General features: G+C 47.7%; 1 protein-coding gene across 1 annotated transcript in view; it reads left to right on the top strand.

The window, feature by feature from the left end:
* Positions 1-2635: 2635 nt before the first annotated feature.
* Positions 2636-19511, top strand: part of LOC142587738 (uncharacterized) — a 45554-nt gene continuing 28678 nt past the window's right edge. The window contains exon 1 of the mRNA XM_075698944.1: positions 2636-2819. Coding sequence (XP_075555059.1) covers positions 2694-2819 — 126 coding nt within the window. The 5' untranslated portion in view covers positions 2636-2693. The remainder of the gene's footprint in view (positions 2820-19511) is intronic.

A 19511-nucleotide genomic window follows, 5' to 3' on the forward strand; every position in this document is an offset into this window, starting at 1 on the left:
TAAGACCTTCCCGCGGTGCGTAGCTATGTAATACTTCGCAAACACGATCGTTAGCTCGCACTGTATGCTTTGCACTTATCATTTCAAAATGAACAGACCTGGTGAGGGGCTCTTTAAAACGGTGAACGCTTACAGGATCACCAGACGCCTGGCAGCAAGACACAAGGGTATGAAAGAAGATAACCTTGTCAGGTTAATCAACTATTTCGTACTCGGTCATATATCATACGCCGCTGCCATGTACAACTTGGCGCACGTACAGCTCAAGAAATTTGACGCTACGATCAAGAAGAGTTTAAGAGTGCACTGGGGCTTCAAATTAAAACCAGCACTGAAAAATTGCTTAAGTTAGGAATACACAACACGACCATGGAGATCGCGCAGGCTCAAGAAATATCCCAAACAGCGAGATTATCTACAACCAGCCCGGGAACATCAATCCTAGACATGATCATGATCAACCACATTACAGGATCCAAATCAGTACACTAATGTTCATCAAGAATTCGCAGACAACATAACTGTCGCACCACAACCGAAGAATACGCACCCAACACATAACATCAACAGGGGGATTGCGCGAGCCAGGGCGCTAATCAAGGAAATTGATAAAGGGGGCAGAGGAGCCTGCGTCGTTGATTCGACTGCCTACAAGGATCAAATTAAGTTCGTGGTGGCGGTAGTAGATAACAAGGGCAAATGCACCAACTACGCCACGGTTTACACAAGCAAACCCCAACTCGCTGAACCAGTTCTCATTGCATTGGAACACACAGACGGTAGATACACAGAAATGTATATTGGTTCGAAAACGCCTATTAGAGATTTCTACAGGGGCAAGATTGGGCCACAGGCTGCGAGTATAGTTAACACAAGACAAACAAATGTTACACATCACATTTATTGGTTCCCAGCACACCTTGGTTCACTTGATGGCATTCCCGTCAATCCAAATGAATCGGCCAACAGCACCGTCCGCGAACTTAGAGACCAGGCCGCTTTTACATATGAATTTAATTCTGGTGGATTGGAGAACCTACAGAGAGGTATGGTCATGACATACAATGAAATTACAAAATATTATTACATGGTAAGGGAGGAGTTTGCAGCCCCTCAATATAGACTAAACAGAGCACAAGCAGTTACACGTGGGCAATTGCAAACACAGTCATATTATTCACCTGAACAAATGAAAGAATGGTGTAAAATTGCAGACATGAACATTATGTGCAAATCATGCGGAAAGGAGACATGGACACTTGAACATATGCTCTGGGAGTGTGCGTCACTCGGCCCTGGCATTTCCCGGAATCGCTTTTCAGGAATGATTAAATCCCACGATAATATCCCTCAAGTCCCGGCTGTCCAGTACAGCCATGGTAGGGCTAGACGGCTTGAACACCAGGTCCCAACATGGGACTAGCCATGCAGGTGGCAACACTTTGTACTGGACATGACTAAATTTTTTTCCTCCTCCTCAGTTGCAGATGGCTTGCAACATACAGCGGTGCGGCCGGGCGCGTGCCTTCCCCTGAGAAGCCCAATTTAGAAGGCCTCCCCCCCGTAGCCGTGTGCGCGACGGAAGGCAAAGCGTTTCCTCGCCGTTTCACCCGTTTCACTCACCGCGTTCGATGATGAAGGTCAAAATTCTATTACAAGAGTGAAATATTCGCGCTGTGGCCAAATACGATGACCCGACGCTGTATCCTCGACCTGAGAAATGACACTGAAATAATAAAAATGCGACATTTTTCTCCCGGAGTCATATTTTAAAACGGTTGCTTCACATCACCCTCACGACGACAACAGAAAATTATCGTCTGTCAGATTTACCTTTGCGTTGCCTTCCCCAGCTCATCGGTTGCAGTGACCTTAGTTTATAATGTCAACACTGTTAGGCGCATGAAACATTTCCGCGTGCATTTTTTATTTGTCCTGCTTAAGGGAGGAAACCGGAAAAACCGGTCTCTTTGTCTGCCCGCTGCCAAAACAGGCAACTATCTGATGATATTGTTTTTAGTCTTATAGTTGACAACAAAGAAATGTCACAGCAGCTCTAGCCTTGTTACAAACCGCTGCTTTAGGTACACATGCTTTACAGATGTTGGAGCGCAGCGGCCTTTAACGCGCACGGCCTTGTTTTGATCATTGTTTTTTATTATTTCTTCTTCTTCTCTCTCTTCGAGTACAGGAAGCCAGGGCAAGAACATTTCGGTCTTCCTGTAGATAAGCTGTCTTTGTCTTTTCTCTGACTCGCTACTGCCAACACGACATATTTGAAGCCGGCGCCTGTGTGCCGCAGGAAGCACATATAATTACCCTTATTCGTCTGTGGCCGATGTATTCTGCTTTTGAACAGGTTCACCTGTTCGTGTATAGTGCGAATGGGTTAGCAATCTTGATTATGCGTTAAATTTTAATGCGTGTAATAAAGCTAACTGAATACTGAACAAGAATCCTGACTGTTGAGGCTTGACTTTACCATTCCCGACCTCTTCCTGATGACATGCGTTTGAACCGGCCAGAGAAACTCTCCAGAACATCTAATATCTTTACGTCAGCAATGAAAGCACGTCAATGCTTACGTTCAGCGCAGGGTAAAGAGAACAGTGCTTTGCTAGCCAGGTGCTTCTAGATAGCATATATAAAGTTGAGTAAAGCTTAGGTGCCAGCTTCAGCCAAGCCTCCACGCTATGCGGCCGACTCAGAAAAACTTCGTAGACTTGATGATTGCATGTAGTATGCTGCTCATTGCTAGAGTTGCGGGGGACGACACAACAGAATATTACGATTGGTGGGAACCAATCAACATCACAGAGGTAAAGAACGCAGTTTTTTCTATGTCATCTTGCAGTATAAGAACGAGAATACAATTTCTTGAGAAATCATCGCTGTGTGTTATGTTAGCGTTGCTTATATTATCATCACTATTATTACTATTATTGTTATTATCTTATTAACTGGCTCTTCTACATCTCTGAGTAATGTTTCTTGAGAAGTGCAGCACCCGTCATTTAAATTCTTTGAAGACACCGTGAAATTATTCAAGGCCATTAGCAATGCCTGGTGATTCTGCCTGTCTTTGTGACGACATGCATCTTTTAAGCACTGGCGAGTTTAAAAAGACAATTTGGCAAAATGCGCCATAAGGAACAGTTTGAATTGTAAGTGTGAAAAAAAAAGAGACTGTGCTCCTATGTAACATAGAACCTATGGCGCAGTGCGACCAAGCGGATGGAGACAAACGGCATTAGTGTTACTTCGATGGCATACAGAGAACACTGATTTACATTTGTTTAGTGCATAAGAGACCACTCTCTTTGGCCTATGTGCCGAACACCGCCAGATCTTAATTGCGTGAGATCACACGCTCCAATGAATGAATTCATAATTACTCGCTAAGGAGTAGAAGCTACAATAGGTCCTTTTCCAATTGCAGGTCTTGCGTTGCGATAACGTGCAAGAAACTGCGATGGCATTCAGAACTATAATTTCTTGTTTATTCTTTCCCTGCACTATTACTTTTCGGGCACCTTGTATAAACGCCTCAGGTCTCTTAAGTATGACTACTCTTTCTTCACTAGTTGAAGGAATGCATAGCTTTCGTATTCATTTTGTGTGGCCCTATAGACCCTATAGACCCTATAGGATGTATATTTATTTATATTTATAGGGTGTATGTTTGCCACAACACAACAATCGTCATCTGTCTTGCTTGCGTTTCCTTTCTTGAAAACGCTGCACTCGCTACTTTCCTGTCTAAAATGCTCTGTTATGCTGATAACGGGCTTGGAGTTCGTGACTTGAAAGTACCGGGTTCGCCGCGTTAAAGAAAAGAAATGCGGATAAGACAGATGACAGTTATTGTGGTTTGGCAAAAGGGTGTAATCTCGCTTAAGAGTGCAGTCTTAGACAAACGTACGCCTTTTGGAGTGTATATCTGCCACACAACAATAATCATCTGCCTTGCTTGCGTTTTCTTCCTTGAAAACGCCGCGCCCGCTACTTTCCTGTCGGGAATGCTATGTCATGCTGATAACGCGCATGCCGTTCGTGACTTGGAAGTACCGCGCTCGCGCCGCTAAAGATAGAAAATGCAGACAAGACAGATGCCGATTATTCTAATGTGGCGAGATATGACCCAGACGGTGTAATTTTGCTTGAAAGTGTGTACATTTGTTTAAAAGTGCAGATGATTATTCTTTGAGACAAATGTGCACCCAAGAGGGTGCAACTGCTTCAAGAGACTATTCTTTTTTTTTTTTTTTGCTGAGGATATTTGCCGGCTTTTTCCCGAGGCGCGATCGGCCAGCAGATAGAGTAGCAGCGGCGCGTGTACATCGGTCCGGTGACGGCAGCGGCTACTTAATGGCGATACGACGGAACTTCAACACAGAAAAGGTTATATCTCGCGTCGGTATAGCAACCGGGGCTTCGCGGGGAATGATTGAGTGACGCGCGAAAGTATACTCCGTTTCAGACATCAGGTGCAACGCTGTGGAGGCTAGAGATACTTTTCTTATTAGAGGTTGGATTGCGCAACGTTTTGACGAGACACACAGAAGAGAAGCACACACCACAGACCGTATTATAACCTCTAATATACTATACCAACAGGCCCAGTCTTCAACCGTGTCGACATGCTTCTCGCAGTGGTTGCGTTCGCACTTCAATATAGTGCGATGTTTTGTACCGCAATCGTGCGACACGGTTCTTTATATAAAAAGAATAGTGGAAAAAATTGGCTGCAGCTTAGCTCAGCTAACCCTGGATATGCAAAGCGAAAGTTTGATTCGGCCTGGGTAATTATTGGTTTCACTTGGTTAACATTTGATTTAGCTGTAGTTATTATACTTAGGTATAGAATCATCGTTAAGCCAGGTATGACGGCTGTGCCTTGGTCGGTGGCTAGACATGGCTGTGACTAGGCTTGAGTAGACACGCTTCGGTCGACGGTGCGACGCTTGTTGCGCCATAGGGAAAGCGCAAGTGCTAAACATGCAAAGAGACGCCGCGAACAGCGTCGCAGCACAAACTGACAGTGCGCGAACGCAGTCGCTACATTGATCGCGACGGTGCAACACCTGTTGCATTCCAGACCCTCTCCAGTGAAGCAGTTCGCCGGGCGATACGCACGGGGTGGTCAGACGCCGCTTGGCGACGACGGCTCGAAACCTCCCGCTGCTGCACAGTTCTCAGTGCTCGCCCCCATCCATAGCCAAACTCGCACTGACTTTCTGAGGCAATGATGGGAAAGCTACGGGCGCGGGGCTACTGCACCTGTCTTACGGCGCCAAGTAGTTCCCCACCGTTTGACAGTGCTTTTGATGGCTCGTAACAGACGTTGAATCGACGCAGCTTCACGTGCGACGGTTTCCCGCTTGCCCAGACGCCGAAGGGAAAAGCAGCATTATTAGTAAAGTGTTACATTAAGTGGTATGTTTTGTCTTATTTCATCATCATCATCATCATCATCATCATCATCAGCCTGGTTACGCCCACTGCAGGGCAAAGGCCTCTCCCATACTTCTCCAACAACCCCGGTCCTGTACTAATTGTGGCCATGCCGTCCCTGCAAACTTCTTAATCTCATCCGCCCACCTAACTTTCTGCCGCCCCCTGCTTGTCTTATTTAACTCTTGTTAAACAGGTGTTAATGTTTTTTCTTCCCAGCCTAAACAAACTTGGATGAAAGCACGGGACTCTTTTTTTTCAGGGGCGCTCTCACTTGTGTGCGCTTTGCCTCCGTAGCTTTCTTTTCGTTGCCACAGAAAGTTTTCCGCGAGTATACGCCATGGGCAGCGCCTATAGGGGCGCCACTGGAAGTCGCGCAGCAGCAGCCGTTGGAACCGCAGGCGGGCCTCGCGCCAGAGACGCCTGCTTCCACAGCAGGCATGACAGAAATGTGTGCGTGCGATATGCCGCTTGTGCGCGTCCTAGATAGTTACTTATGCGGTGCCAGTGTGCGCAAGGAAATCGTACTGTACAATAGTGGATATGTGTCCGACTTCCCGGCTGTCCGAGAAGCCATTGTCTCCTTACGCGCAAAGTGTTTGCCGCAGATGAGCATCAACAAGCTTGCCTACGAAGTGGAGCTCATCGCCACTATGCCGCTTTCATTATAACGCCCCGGTCGCTAATGACTTGATTTCTTGGCCCATGAACCAACGTTCTTTACGCACGGACTTGCTTCGTTTACAAGTGGTGTATTGTTATAGTAGGTTGAGGGAGAGCCATCGCGGGCCTGCGAATGGTTCGTACAGGTGCGGCCACGTGAGAAGCCAGCGACGGTAAAGCTTGCAAACCAGCACGACAAGCTTGAGAAAAATAGCTAATATAGGACTTCGGCGATTATTAAGGGTTGATTGTTTTTATGCTTGCATCTTACCACTGTCTGCGCAGCATAGATTTCCCATGTTCCATCGGTAAACAAGCAGAGCGTTTCGAAGATTTCAAGGGAGTACGCGAGTGAGATATCAGAAGAGACCATAGCGGAAAATTAGCCTCCCTGGTCGGTCAAAAGCATATTGCTTTTATATTTTATGTTATCTTTTAGTGTCACCGCCATCTTTACTAGTAGGACCCTCACAGCCAAATGTAGAATTAAACCGCATGTTGCATCGCCTGTTGCAGTACCCCGAGTCTGAATAGCCAATGGAGCGCTTTTTAATTAGTAAATATAGAACGTTGACACAGTATTAGTAGTCTAAAAGCAAATACAAAGCATGGTATTAAATATTTCTTGTATACCTTGTGCTACATTGAAACCAATTAAAACAGAGACAACTACAGTGAAGCAATATGAACACATATTGACCCATTTCATGCAAAAGAAGAAAAAAAGAACAACCACTCGCTAGCACCCCTAGCAAGAAAAGAAACCTAACGGTTTCAGAATTGAATGCAACGCATCACAGAGCTGGGGTAAAGTGAGTATGCATTAATTGCAGACATCAGGGCTTCGAAGTTCAGGTGCTTCCCACTACTGCGAAGTGATACTAAGAGGCATTTAAAACGAGGTTGAATTCCCTGTCAAAAGCCTTTAAAGTGCAACTACGGCATTTTTCTGACCATGTCAAGGTAATAAAAATATTACGTTCCCGAGACACCCCCTGCCACATGTCTGATAGTAGAATTGGTGCGCAAATTCAAAAATAATTTTAAATAAGCAAAAAACCGAAAAAACGAAACCGAAACCTGACCAAGCAGCCGAGCAAACCTCCTTGGGAGACGTCACAAGTGTGCCCTTTGGGAAGTGCATTTACAATTGCTAGTAGGTATAGCGGGGCGGCTCACTTGTGGCGACGAATGACGTTTGCGGCGCGCATGCACGAGTAAGAGCGGATGCGAGAGAGGAAATGTGAGTACTTTTGCTCCTTGAATATCTGACTCTGCCTACGCACTACGGAGTCGTTTCTCAGAGCGTGTTGCACACGTTTGTCCCTAGCCATGCAAGCAGAACTCGCGGGATGCGGTAGTGCTGAACTTAGCGTCGCAAGTTGGCGGCTGGACGTAATTATATTTATTCGATCGTGGTTTTTCCTAATTGAAACAACATATATTTATTTCGCATTATATTTGGCGCCTCCAGGACACCAAAGCGGCAATAGGCACACCAAAGCTACAACCCGGACTGGTCCGTGGGTTGGGACTCGCCGAGGCTTGCGTGTGCCAGGGAGTGTTTGCATACGAAATTGGCTGTCCGCTGTCGCGGACAGCCGATCTTATACACCTCCTGGCACTAACACCCCCTGGCGCGCTTTGCCCTCACCGGCCCCAACCCATGGGCTACCCTGCTTACAGGTTTGATCCCCCCAATACCCCTTGGGTGCCCTGGAGATTCTACGCGGCCTGCTTTAATACAACCTCAGGTGCTCTCCTGAAGTCGCCATTTGACGATTACATGTGCCCTCCTGGAACAGTGCTTGTGAAAATGCAATATATCGTCGTGACGTAAAAAGCGACCCGCGACCTATACCACACAAGTCAGAACATTGCCCCTTCAGACACAGCGATCACCAAATGGGACGTCCGTGCCCACTGCCTCCCCATGCAGGCAGCCAGCGTCGGAGCGTAAACAAACTCCACCGCATTCCACAATGCCAGCATGTCTAGGGGACAAACGCCTGCAACATGCGCTAAGAAACCTCCTCCGTAGTGCCTAGGCAGAGTCAGATGTTCAAGGGGAAAAGCCCCCAGATTTTCTCTCTCGCGCCCTCTCCTTCTCGCGCCTGCGCAGAAACGTCGAGCGCCGCGAGAAACGCCACTCCCCGCTGTACCTACCAGCAATCCACCTTTTGCGATGCATTGTGGCGCCATCGTGTGGGGGCCACGAGAAACAATTTGGCAGGCGCGCCGCGACAGCCGCCCCACGCGAGACTCGCGACCAAACAAGCAGCGTGTGAGAGAAGACCGAAACAACGTGTACGCGCCGCCGCATTTTAACGCGATAGCGTTAAGGAGCTCGTGTCGCAGAAAAGCCGGTGTCGTCGGCGTCGGGGTCGGCGTCCGCGGCGTTGGCCGTGAGCGATAAATCACGGCAGGCACTTCATAAATAAAAGCAACTTCCAAGATGGACTGGGTGGGAATCGAACCAGGGTCTCCGGAGTGTGAGACGGAGACGCTACCACTCAGCCACGAGTTCGATGCTTCCAAGCGGTACAAACGCGCCTCTAGTGAATGCGGTGTTGCCTTCGAAACGAGCCGTGGAAAGTTATACTGCGGTGTATATCGGTAATTATGAACATGTAACTTACAGAAGTCGCAATTACACGAGTAGCGAAGTGCGTTTCCGCTGCATTTCTTCTGGGCTTTCCGCACACGCAGAGCCATCTTGCGGCAAACATAGAAGACCCCCTCCTCTCCATGTACGGCGCTGCCCGACAGATGGCGCGCCACGCGCGCATTGGAGCTGTACGAGGACCGGTGCGAGGCGGGTCGCGGCATGGACTGTCTCTCCCCTGACAACGCTTCGCCTTGCTCCCTCTGCAGAATCATGCGGCCTTCCTTTCTTTAGATCACTATCTGTCTATCTTTCGGCCCGTGCCGATCACGACGTTTGGCTGGCGTGCATCATTTCCCCCTCCGAGATACCGAGTTCTTTGGTTCGTTCCGCTTGCTCAGGCGCACGTTTCGTTGCTGCGCCGAACGCTGCGTTGCTCGACCATATGGCTCGACGCTCACCGCGGCCGATGCGGGGCGCCTCGTAAGTGATGGCTGCCCTGTAGCCCATTGTCTTACACCCCTTGGCGGGTCGAGAGGAACGCTGTCGCGTTCCACTCTTGAAGGCGAAGCTTAAGCGTCCTCCAATTTTTTGTCATCGTCCGCTAGACATCGAGCCCGCCGGTGAATTCTTTGTAGCCGGAGGTTTCTTCAGCGTGACGAATGGCTGGAAGAGCTTTGGCAACGCTTTACAAGCTCATCCTTGGCCTGAAACCGCTGCACCTGTCGCTTAAATTAAATAAGTATAAAACAGTATGAGTACGCACAAAACCGCATGACTTGAATAGGGCACGAGGTGTGGTTCTTCGGGCAAGTATCACGTTTCACCACTGCGTGTCTTGCTTTACGGTGTGCCTTGTGCTAGGCGTACATACATACACAGGCAGTGGGGAGGCCAACAAAATGCTAAGCTGCATACGTTGTTTATCTACATAAAGGTGTGTACATCTACAAAAATGCCAAAAAATTGTCTGAATGACCAAATCGGTGAATGACCAAAATTGTGGAGTGCCCGTCGTCCTCTTAGACCGCGCCGCGGTACGAACATAGCGGCCGACCGCGTCCTTTTTTTTGAACTGGTGCGTGTACACAAACCGCGTCAGTATCGTCACGTAGTAGTGACGGCAAAGAACACCGTAGCAAAACTGTGAAGGACGAAAGTAGCTTTTATTGTCCGAACCTGTGCACGCAAAAACAAGCTACACTGTCGCGCACAAAGATAGCGGCGAACACAGTCGGCGATCAACGAAAATCTGATCTGCTGGTCAAGCGCGTCGGCTTTTATACGCGAGCCATCGAACGTTCGAGAGTTCGACACCATTCGCGTCGCACATACATGCAATCTGATTACATAAGGTTCGGCGACAACAGACAGCGGATAGAACGATCGATAACATTCCAGAAACTTACGATACATGCGGGGGCGTCCCGCGCTGAGCGATAACATTTGTTTGACGGTGAAACGCGGTCACCCGAAAAAGATCAACAAGTACGCGTGTCACTATCAAGTCCAGATTTCTGGGCGACGGCGAAGGCGCCCCTGAAATGTCTCAGTTACACAGTAAGACGCGCCACTCGACTCCAAAAGATGCCGCACAGGAAAATGAGCCTTCTGCAGTAAATAGTGGTAAAGCCTTCTGCAAGTAAATATTACTTGCTGCCGACAATAATGAAGAAACAACAATTAGCAACGATTGCTAACTAGCACTATCAGCTACTTCCACAGTGGTTGTTTCCCAAGTCAGCCCAGCAGTGCAGGTGAGCTTGACTCCGACAGATAACTACGTCGACATCACGAGCATTCGCTGAGCGTTTATAAAGCTGCAAGTGTGCGCGGCATGAAGTTGCGAAATGAAGGCGTTCTAGCGACGGACGCACAGAGACCATAGAAAAAAATAAAGAACACTTCGCTTTTCACTCAACCAGGTCAGAGAACGTTTGCTCCGCTAGGTCAAACATACTTTTGCGTCTTCGTCGAGATTATTGGTATGAGACAGTAATGACGAAAACAGACAGGTAAACTGCATATGCCAATACATACCTGTCCCAAAGTGCAGGCTTAATCCAGGTTTCACTGCGCTGTCGATCGTGCTTTACCGACGGAAATCGGAAAATCCTCATTGCGCTGCTGGGATGGTCATGGAAGTGCAACCGTAAACGAGACACGACATTGGCATCGCGCCAAATTTCGATGGCAATAATGTTCGAAAAGCGTTCCATGCGGGCGGCAGCGAGAATGTTAAGGTTGGCAAGTGAGTGAAAGAACTGTATTGGAGTTGCAGCAAGGACGCGAACTCTTCGCCCACCTGGCTAGTCCCACGTCGCGACTGGCAGGTCTAGCCCACCGGCCCGGTCACGGGCACGCCAGACAGACAGAATTTCCTTGTCTGAAGCGGGGCTACGCAAACGCGAGCGGGGCTACGTAAACGCGAGTCCCATTCCTCCTTGCTGAACTGGGGTATCTCGACCCGCACTCCCGGAGCATGTGTGCTAGAGTGGAGGTCTGCCCGCTGGACGGGCAGGCGTCGTCGCGATAAACGTCGGGGTAAACCGTGTAGAATGGTAAGACACGGATATGTCCCGGTCTGTCAGAGTCTAAGAGAAATCGCTGGCATGCTATTTACCTCTGGCAGGTGCAGGGCCAGCCACGGCCGTACACTACTCAGTCGGAGGAGAGAGTCGAGTCCGGCCACGCGCCCGTGCGCCTGCCAAATTGCTTCCGCCCTCAGCCGCTAGGGCGATGCGCATGCGCCGTTTGACGTCTCAAAAGGCGGATTGTAAATCCCCAACCGGGAAAGGCAAGCAAGGCATGCCGGCCTCGCCGCTGGCAGCGAAGAGCAGACGCTCGGCTGAATCGCGACCGCACCGGACCTTCGGGTCACATGTGTCAGCTGCGCCAGCTCTTCGGATTTATCAAATATTAACAGTTATGATCCTGACAAATTCAGTAGCCACGAATCACCGTTCGCATTCGACCCGCCACCACGAGAGCCTGCGCACATGCGCTACATATCCTGCTGCAACATGAAGACCAAGGGTAGGCCTAACCACTGATCTTATACGTCCTGCTTGCAATTTTAGGTGTTTTACCCCTTCTCAGGGAAGCGCTTCGCATGCTCACTGTAAGATGTAGAACACGACTTTCCGCATTTGAGTCCCGCAAGCACGCATCTGACAGTCCAAAGCACCGAACGATGCATTTGTTTACATCGGCAGGTACAGCGACGGCTCATCGTTCGCTTGAGATATAATGCTAGCTGCCCATCGGTGACCTTATTAAATGTCAGAAAATATCAAAGCAGGCAGATTTGGTGCATGTAAACACCGTTGCATCACTCTGAATTGCGCTGATATGAGCGATCACACATCTTCGATCAAAAACAGTGAGCGGGAGACCCTAGGATGCCCACTTACCATTCTTCGTATTCTCTTCATGCACACAATATGTTCCGTAAAGTGGACACAGATAAGGACTTTGCGCGTATGATCGATCATTTAGAGAACGCGTAGTTTTCTCGCGGAAATGCCGATACCAGTATAAACACCGCTGGCAACTGAACGAGGCGGTTGTTTACGCGGTTGTATCGAGGGGCCTACGTTTGCTGCCAATTTGGGATACGAGGCAAGCAGTGTACCTCGGAAGCTAAATAATGACTCTGCATGACAATCTGTAAACATACACCCATGTTCGCAGTCGCATCTCATTTAGGGAAGTCCCGGTGAGTGCGGCGGGCAGCTTTCTGTCGAAAACAGTGACGTACCGGAGTCGATACTGCTCCGTGTCGTCGGTTCTCGCTTTTACAGCGAAGTTGTAGACCTCTACCGTCCAAGAAAATTTTTGTGTCGTTGTGGTAGAGAAAAATACTCCCCAGATGTGGCCGATCCCGCAGGTAGGGCGATTTCGGGCCGACCCGTGGCGTAGGCGACGCAGGCATTAAGCACTCCCCATATGTGGGCAATCCCGAAGATAGTGCAATGCCGGACCGACCCACAGTGAAGGTGAAACAGCCGTTAAGCTCTCATCATACGTGGGCTGATCCCGAAGATAGTGCAATCCTGGGCCGACCAGCGGCGGAGGTGCAGTTCGCCATTAAGGGGCCCACATACACAGCTTCGCTGGTGATCCTTCTTCACAGAGTGGAAGTGCACTGAGATTTTTTTCTGTGCACTCTACAAAATGAGAAATGGTTGATTTTCAATCTGTGTAGTCAAACTGAACTACAGAAGGCGTTTTCTTCATCCTGATGGCTCAATTGGCTTCAGGTCAGTCACTCAGGACCGCCAGCCGCAGACGCATGAACTACGAGACTGCGACATATAGGGTTAACGTCGGCTGAACGTGATCGGCATCGGCTCAAACTACATGTACGGATAACGATGGACTGAAGTTCGTGCAGTAAACGACGCAACACCACTTGCCTTCCATCTCTTGCAACTTCTCACGACAGCAACATCTCACGCCATGTACCAGTTCACGATTGTCGACTCCTCAACGCTCTCGTCGCTGTCGTCTGCATGAACCCGGCATGTTCTGCATAGAACACCCCTGACATCATACACAATGTGGCCCGTAAGTGAGGTGGATGCAAGGTAGGGTGTTCGAGGCAATGAACTAAATTCATTTTTAAAAAAACATGTGCTACTCTCACACCTGTTCTTTTAGGACATGACGATAGTGTTCAGAGGAACGTACCGGTATATCGGTATCGGTATAACGCAGTGCTACTCAAACACTGAGGCACACACAAGCGGAACGGAAAGCACGACCCCACGCTAGAACACGGGAGAAAATGGCATAGTTTCGGTACCTGTGCACGTGACTGCACGACCGTGGAAACAACCAGACGAAGCGGAAAAACATCTGGTTTCCTTCGATGAGAAGTAAAACAAAAAACACGCAGACCTTCCGTTTTTGTGTTTTATTATTTCTCTAAACTTCATTTCGTCAATTCAAGCAACCGATCACACAAGTAACAGATGTTTCCTTGAATAATTCGCAAAGCCATGTCTCGATGACTGACGTCTCACTGTGGACATGAGTACGTTACCGTCTGGCTTGGAGCGCGGTCGCCGTTAGGGAAAGGAAAAATGGCGTTCGGATTGAAATTTAAGACCTTTCCGCGGTGCATAGCAATGTAATACTTTGCAAACACGATCGTTAGCTCGCCTTGTATGCTCCGCGCTTATCAGCTCGAAATTGACAGACCTGGTGGGGCCCTTTTAAAACTTTTACCGCTTACAGCATTATCAGACGCCTGGCAGCAAAACACAAGGGCATGAAAGAAGAGAAAATCATCAGGTTGATCAGCTTTCCCTGTTCTGTCATATTTCATACGCCACTGCCATGTACAACTGGACGCAGGTTCAACTCACCAAGTTTGACGCGACGATCAAGAAGGGTTTAAAAGTGCACTGGGGCTCCCTATTCAAATCAGCACTGAAAAATTGCTCAAGTTAGGAATGCACACCATGACCATGGAGATCGCGGAGGCTCAAGAAATATCACAAACAGCGAAATTATCCACAACCACCACAGGGAGATCAATCCTAGACATGATCATGATCAACCCCATTATGGATCCAAAGCAGTACATTAAAGTTCATCAAGAAGTCGCAGACAACATAATTGTCGCACCCCTATCCAGGACTACGCACCCAACACATAACTTCAACAGGATGGTTGCACGAGCCAGGGCGTTAATCAAGAAAATGGATAAAGGTGGCAGAGTAGCCTGCTTTGTTGATTCGGCTGCCTAAAGGGTCGAAATAAGTTCGTGGTGGCAGTAGTGGATCACGAGGGCAAATGCAAATGTGTAAACCGTGGAACTAGCGCCACGGTTTACACAGGCGAACTGAAGTCGCTGAACAAGTTGCCATTGCATTGACATTAACAGATGGTAGATACAGAAAGATATATATTGACTCGAAAACTGCTATTAGAGCTTTCAAGAGGGGCGAAATTGCTGCACAAGCTGTGAGGTTAATTAACGCAAGAAAAACAACTAACACATCAGATTTATTGGTTCCCGGCACACCTTGGTTCACTTGATGGCATTCCCGTCAATGCAAGTGAATCGGCCAACAGCGTCGCCCGCGAACTTAGAGACCAGGCCGCTTTTAAATATGGCTTTCATTCTGCTGGATTGTTGAACTCGGAGAGAGATATGCTCATGACATACAATGAAATTACAAAACGTTAAGCCAGAGCAAGAACATTTCCGTCTTCCTGTAGATAAGTTATCTCTCTCTTCTCTTTGGCTCGCCACTGCCAACACGACATATTTGAAGCCGGCGTCGGTGTGCCTGCGGAAGGACACATAATTACCCTTATTCGTTTGTGGCGGATGTATTCTGTTCTTGGAAAGGTTCCCCTGTTCGCGTAGTGCGAATGGGTTAGCGATCTTGTTTATGCGTTAAATTTTAATGCGTATAATAAAGTTAACTGAATACTGAACAAGAATGTCGTATTCTTCCTGAGTGTTATGTCCTGACTCGATTATTCGCGACCTCTTCCCGGTGACATGCGTTTGAACCTACCAGAGAAACTGTTCACAACATCTAATATCTTTACGTCAGCAATTAAAGCACGTCAATGCTTTCGTGGCGCGCAGGGTAAAGAGAACACTGGTTTTCTAGCCAGCTTCCTATAGATAGCATATATATTCTTGCGTAAATCTGAGCGGCAAGCCTTAACGAAGCCTCCACGCTATGCGGCCGACTCAGACGAACTTCATAGACTTGATGCTTGTGTGTAGTATGCTGCTGATCTCTATAGTTACGGCTGCTAAAGAAATAGACGATGATGATTGGTGGGAGCCGATCAACATCACAGAGGTAAATAACATTATTTTTATATCATTTTGCTGTGTAAGAAAGCGAACATTATTTCCGGATTTTTCCGGAATTGTCATCGTTGTGCGTTGTTAGCGTTACTAATACGACCGTCGCTATTATTATTATTACCATTATCATTATTATTATTTCTTCATAATTGGCTCTTCTACATCCATGAATAAGGTTTCATGAGAAATGCAGAGCTTGTCATTTTGTTTCTCTTCACGTACCATCAAATTACTCGAGGTCACTAGCAATGTCCGTGATTGCGCCTGTCTTCGAGACGACAACCATGTTTTAAGCAATGGCGCGTTAAAAAGCAACTTTGGGAAAATGCGCCATAAGCAGCAGTTTGAATTGTAAGTCTAAAAAAGATTGTGTTCCTATGTAACATAGAATCAATGGCGCAGTGCGGTCAAGCGTGTGGAAAAAAACGACATTAGTTTTCACTTCGACGACATACTGGAAACACTGATTTATATCTGTTTAGTGCCTAAGAGACCATTCTTCTTGGCCTATGCGGAGAACACTGCCAAACCTTAATTGCGTGAGATTATACACTCCGATGAAGGCATACATACTTACTCGCTAAAGAGTAGCAGATGCAGCAGGTCGTTTTCCAATAGCAGGTTTTGCGTTACGATAACGCACGTAAGACGGCGATGGCATTTAGAATTATTTTTTTTGTTTATAATTTCACTGCACTGTTACTTTTCTGGCAGCCTGCATAAACGCCTCAGGTTTCTTAGATATGGCGGCACTTTCTCCACTACTTCAAGGAGTGCACAGCTTTCGTATTTATTTCTCCGCGCGCCCTCCGCACTCTCATATTTGTTTGGTGAGAGGGCTCGCCAAGTTTTTCGTGAGTACACGACCAGCCGGCCCTCACTCTATAGGAATTACAGCCGGAGCGCAGAGCTAGGTAGCCTTCATAGTGTGGGAATGGCGCCGTCCCTCAGTGCACGAATGGAGGCCCCCACTCCTGGCCGGCCGCGCCCCACGAACGCCCAGCCGAGCCTCGAACCACCGCTCGCGCTCCTGGGTCAGTTCGCCCTCTGCTTCTTCGACTACTGACTCCAATGCCGTTGGCTCCCATGTTGATGATGATGATTGCGGAGCTCCCATAATACAAAAGCGGAACTCACTCCTCATAGAACAGGTTAGCTCTACGTAGATACCACAAGTTACTCCGCATGAAAATGATGGAATCGAAGACTCGTCTGAGTCACTGGCCGTGCGGACATAGGTGGGCCAACCGTATTGGATGACGATTACTGAAAATACATACACTTCGACTGCCAACTCTCATGATAGTGGTTCCCCTGGCGCAGTCTTGGCGGTCAGTCGCATATTTTTGTTGCCCGTAAATCGTAGGAAAATAGAGCCTCTATGTCGTTTTGCTCTTTTGCCACTCACATTCTTTCCCGCAACTCATTGAGCGCCAGCTCGTCACCACTACGAAAAGTCCGACGATGACCAGCTATCACGGGCAGCGTGTTCAATTTGTTAGGCAGGCAAAAAAATAGGATGCTTAATGCCATTACCGGAGTTGAGCAAGTCCAGCCTCCCACTGACGTGAAATAGTCTCTCTGAATCAATAAACGGGGACAGGGGAAGTACCGGTGACGTCGATGGAAGTCTAGGACCTCTTCTGCGAAAATCTGGCTTTGAACGACGTGTAGTCAGTAACGTTCGTCTTAATGCAGATCTCCAAGTCGTAAGTGGTCCGCTTCTGAAAGGGCGGCTTCGCGACGGACTGTGCAGAAAGGGCTTTGCGTGCGTGGTCACTAGTGATAGCCGATTGAGGGCGCTGCTGTCCTCCGCACGTGCAGTCCCGTTTCATAACGATGTAGTCGGTGGACACGCCACCGTTGCTCTTTCTACTTGCGGCCAAGCGATTTCTATTTCTTTCAGCAAGGCGTCGCCCTGACAACATGGAACGTTCCATGGTGCTGAATGTCAAGAAAGGGCGTGTCACCACATGTCTGACACCAAGAACAGTTTAGCTTATACTCCATGGGCGAGTAGATCGGTGGGTCTGTCAGTGCTTCTGCAATACGTCCACCGAATGGTATTGGTAAGCCGTGGAACTATGGCGGGAGACAGTAGCCGGTGGTTATCCTGTCGCGCGGCTACTAGCAAAAGTATCCCGACTGCGTATGTTGTTTTGTATGCAATGTGAAACGACGACATAATGCAGTAATCACAAAAGGCAGCCTAGAAGACTCATACTCATCCCCATTTAGTCGGACCGCCGCGTTCTGATGACGCAAGCAATAATCTTTAGCCTGGAAAGATGCACCATCTTCAATAGTGCGATACGGCTCCCACTGATGAATAGCGCTCTGACGCACGAGCCCTCTGGAGTACAGGCCCGCACGTAGGTGCACATACCGTAGGCCCAGGACTGGTATCAGCAAAAGTGTGTAGCTGAGTTGATAAATAGGTAATAGCGACGGAAGGCGGTGCGCTTTCGGTATTATTGAAATGAAATAAAAGAAAGAGACGTAGTCCCCTCATAATGGTTACGGCTACTCATTTTCGCACACAGGAAACGATATAAAAATATATGAGCGAAAATGAAAAAGAAACCACGTCAGAGGGTCAGAAATCCACAGCACACAGTCCTATACACCTATGAACATATTAATGTAAAAGTCAAATGCAAGTTGCACCACAATGAGGTTGTAAATAAAATCGTTCTGCTTGCTGTGCTATACTGTTAAAGGAAGGACAAGAAAGAAACACCTACACGTGTGCGCACATCTGTGTCTGTCTCTTTTTTGTCCTTCGTATAAGCAGCACAGCGCAGGAAGGAGAACGATGTCATACCAACTAGCCCCAGTCCAAGCTTCATTACACAATGTCACAAACACACACGAGCGGCCGTGATGTAGACTACGATGAGCATATGAACAGATCAGGAATTACACAGAGATAAAATATTGCATGCAGAGAATACAAAAAAGTATAGCACCTAATATAAAAGCATTAATAATTACAAATAATAGAAGCAAGTTACAGCAACCTAATGTTACTATTCAGTGCGATATCTAGTACTTGCTAAGAATGCCTGTCTCTTTGTAAAAATGTTCAAATGCGTTCAATACTTTTCACTTTACTATTTTCGATGGCCATGGGCAGATCAATTTTACGAGTGAGAGAGGCCGGTGAGGATCAATGGAATGTAGCTCTTGCTCTAGCTGCCCTCTTTCCATCGCGTATATGAGGCATTCAAGGAGTAAATGGTGAACATCCTCATCGTGCTGGCCACAGGAGCTAGCCGGAGTAGAAGCCTGTTTTATGCGATATATGAAGAGTTTGATGCATGCTGTCCCAAGGCGCAGACGATGAATTAGTGTCTCGGTACTTTTCAAAATTTCTACATCCAGCTGCTATTTGAGTTTAGGGTCCACTTCGTAAAGAATTGATTACTTGGTATTTTCATTAAACCAGGTTGACATACACAAGTCCCTTTTAGTACTCTCAATATGCGTTTCGTGTCCATTGGTCATAAAGCGATAAGTTGAATTTGTGCATCTTTATGGGCCGATTTCGCCAACGAGTCCACTAATTCGTTGCCTGCTCTACCAGCGTGTCCGGGAACCCACTGTAGTAACACTTAATATTTTATTTCATTAGTCTGAGTTAAACTGTTCAGTACTGCATATGTTACTCGTGCGTATTGTCGGCTGCCATCAAGATGTTCAAGACATGCTAAAGCCGATAAGGAGTCTGTGCAAATTACGCACTTTTTTGATGTCTAATATGTTTTGATAAATTAAGTGGCTTGGAGAATTGCCACTCATTCCGCTACTGTTGGTGACGACGTGCGTCCTAGTCAACAAGCCTCTCTACCTGTAAAGATGGTATAACATGAGCTCCAGTCGCACTTTCATTGTTCACAGAACCATCCGTGTAGACGTGAATAGATTCCTGGTACTTGTCAAAGAGCT

Source organism: Dermacentor variabilis, chromosome 7 (assembly GCF_050947875.1).
Source record: "Dermacentor variabilis isolate Ectoservices chromosome 7, ASM5094787v1, whole genome shotgun sequence".
Taxonomy (NCBI): Eukaryota; Metazoa; Arthropoda; class Arachnida; order Ixodida; family Ixodidae; genus Dermacentor; species Dermacentor variabilis.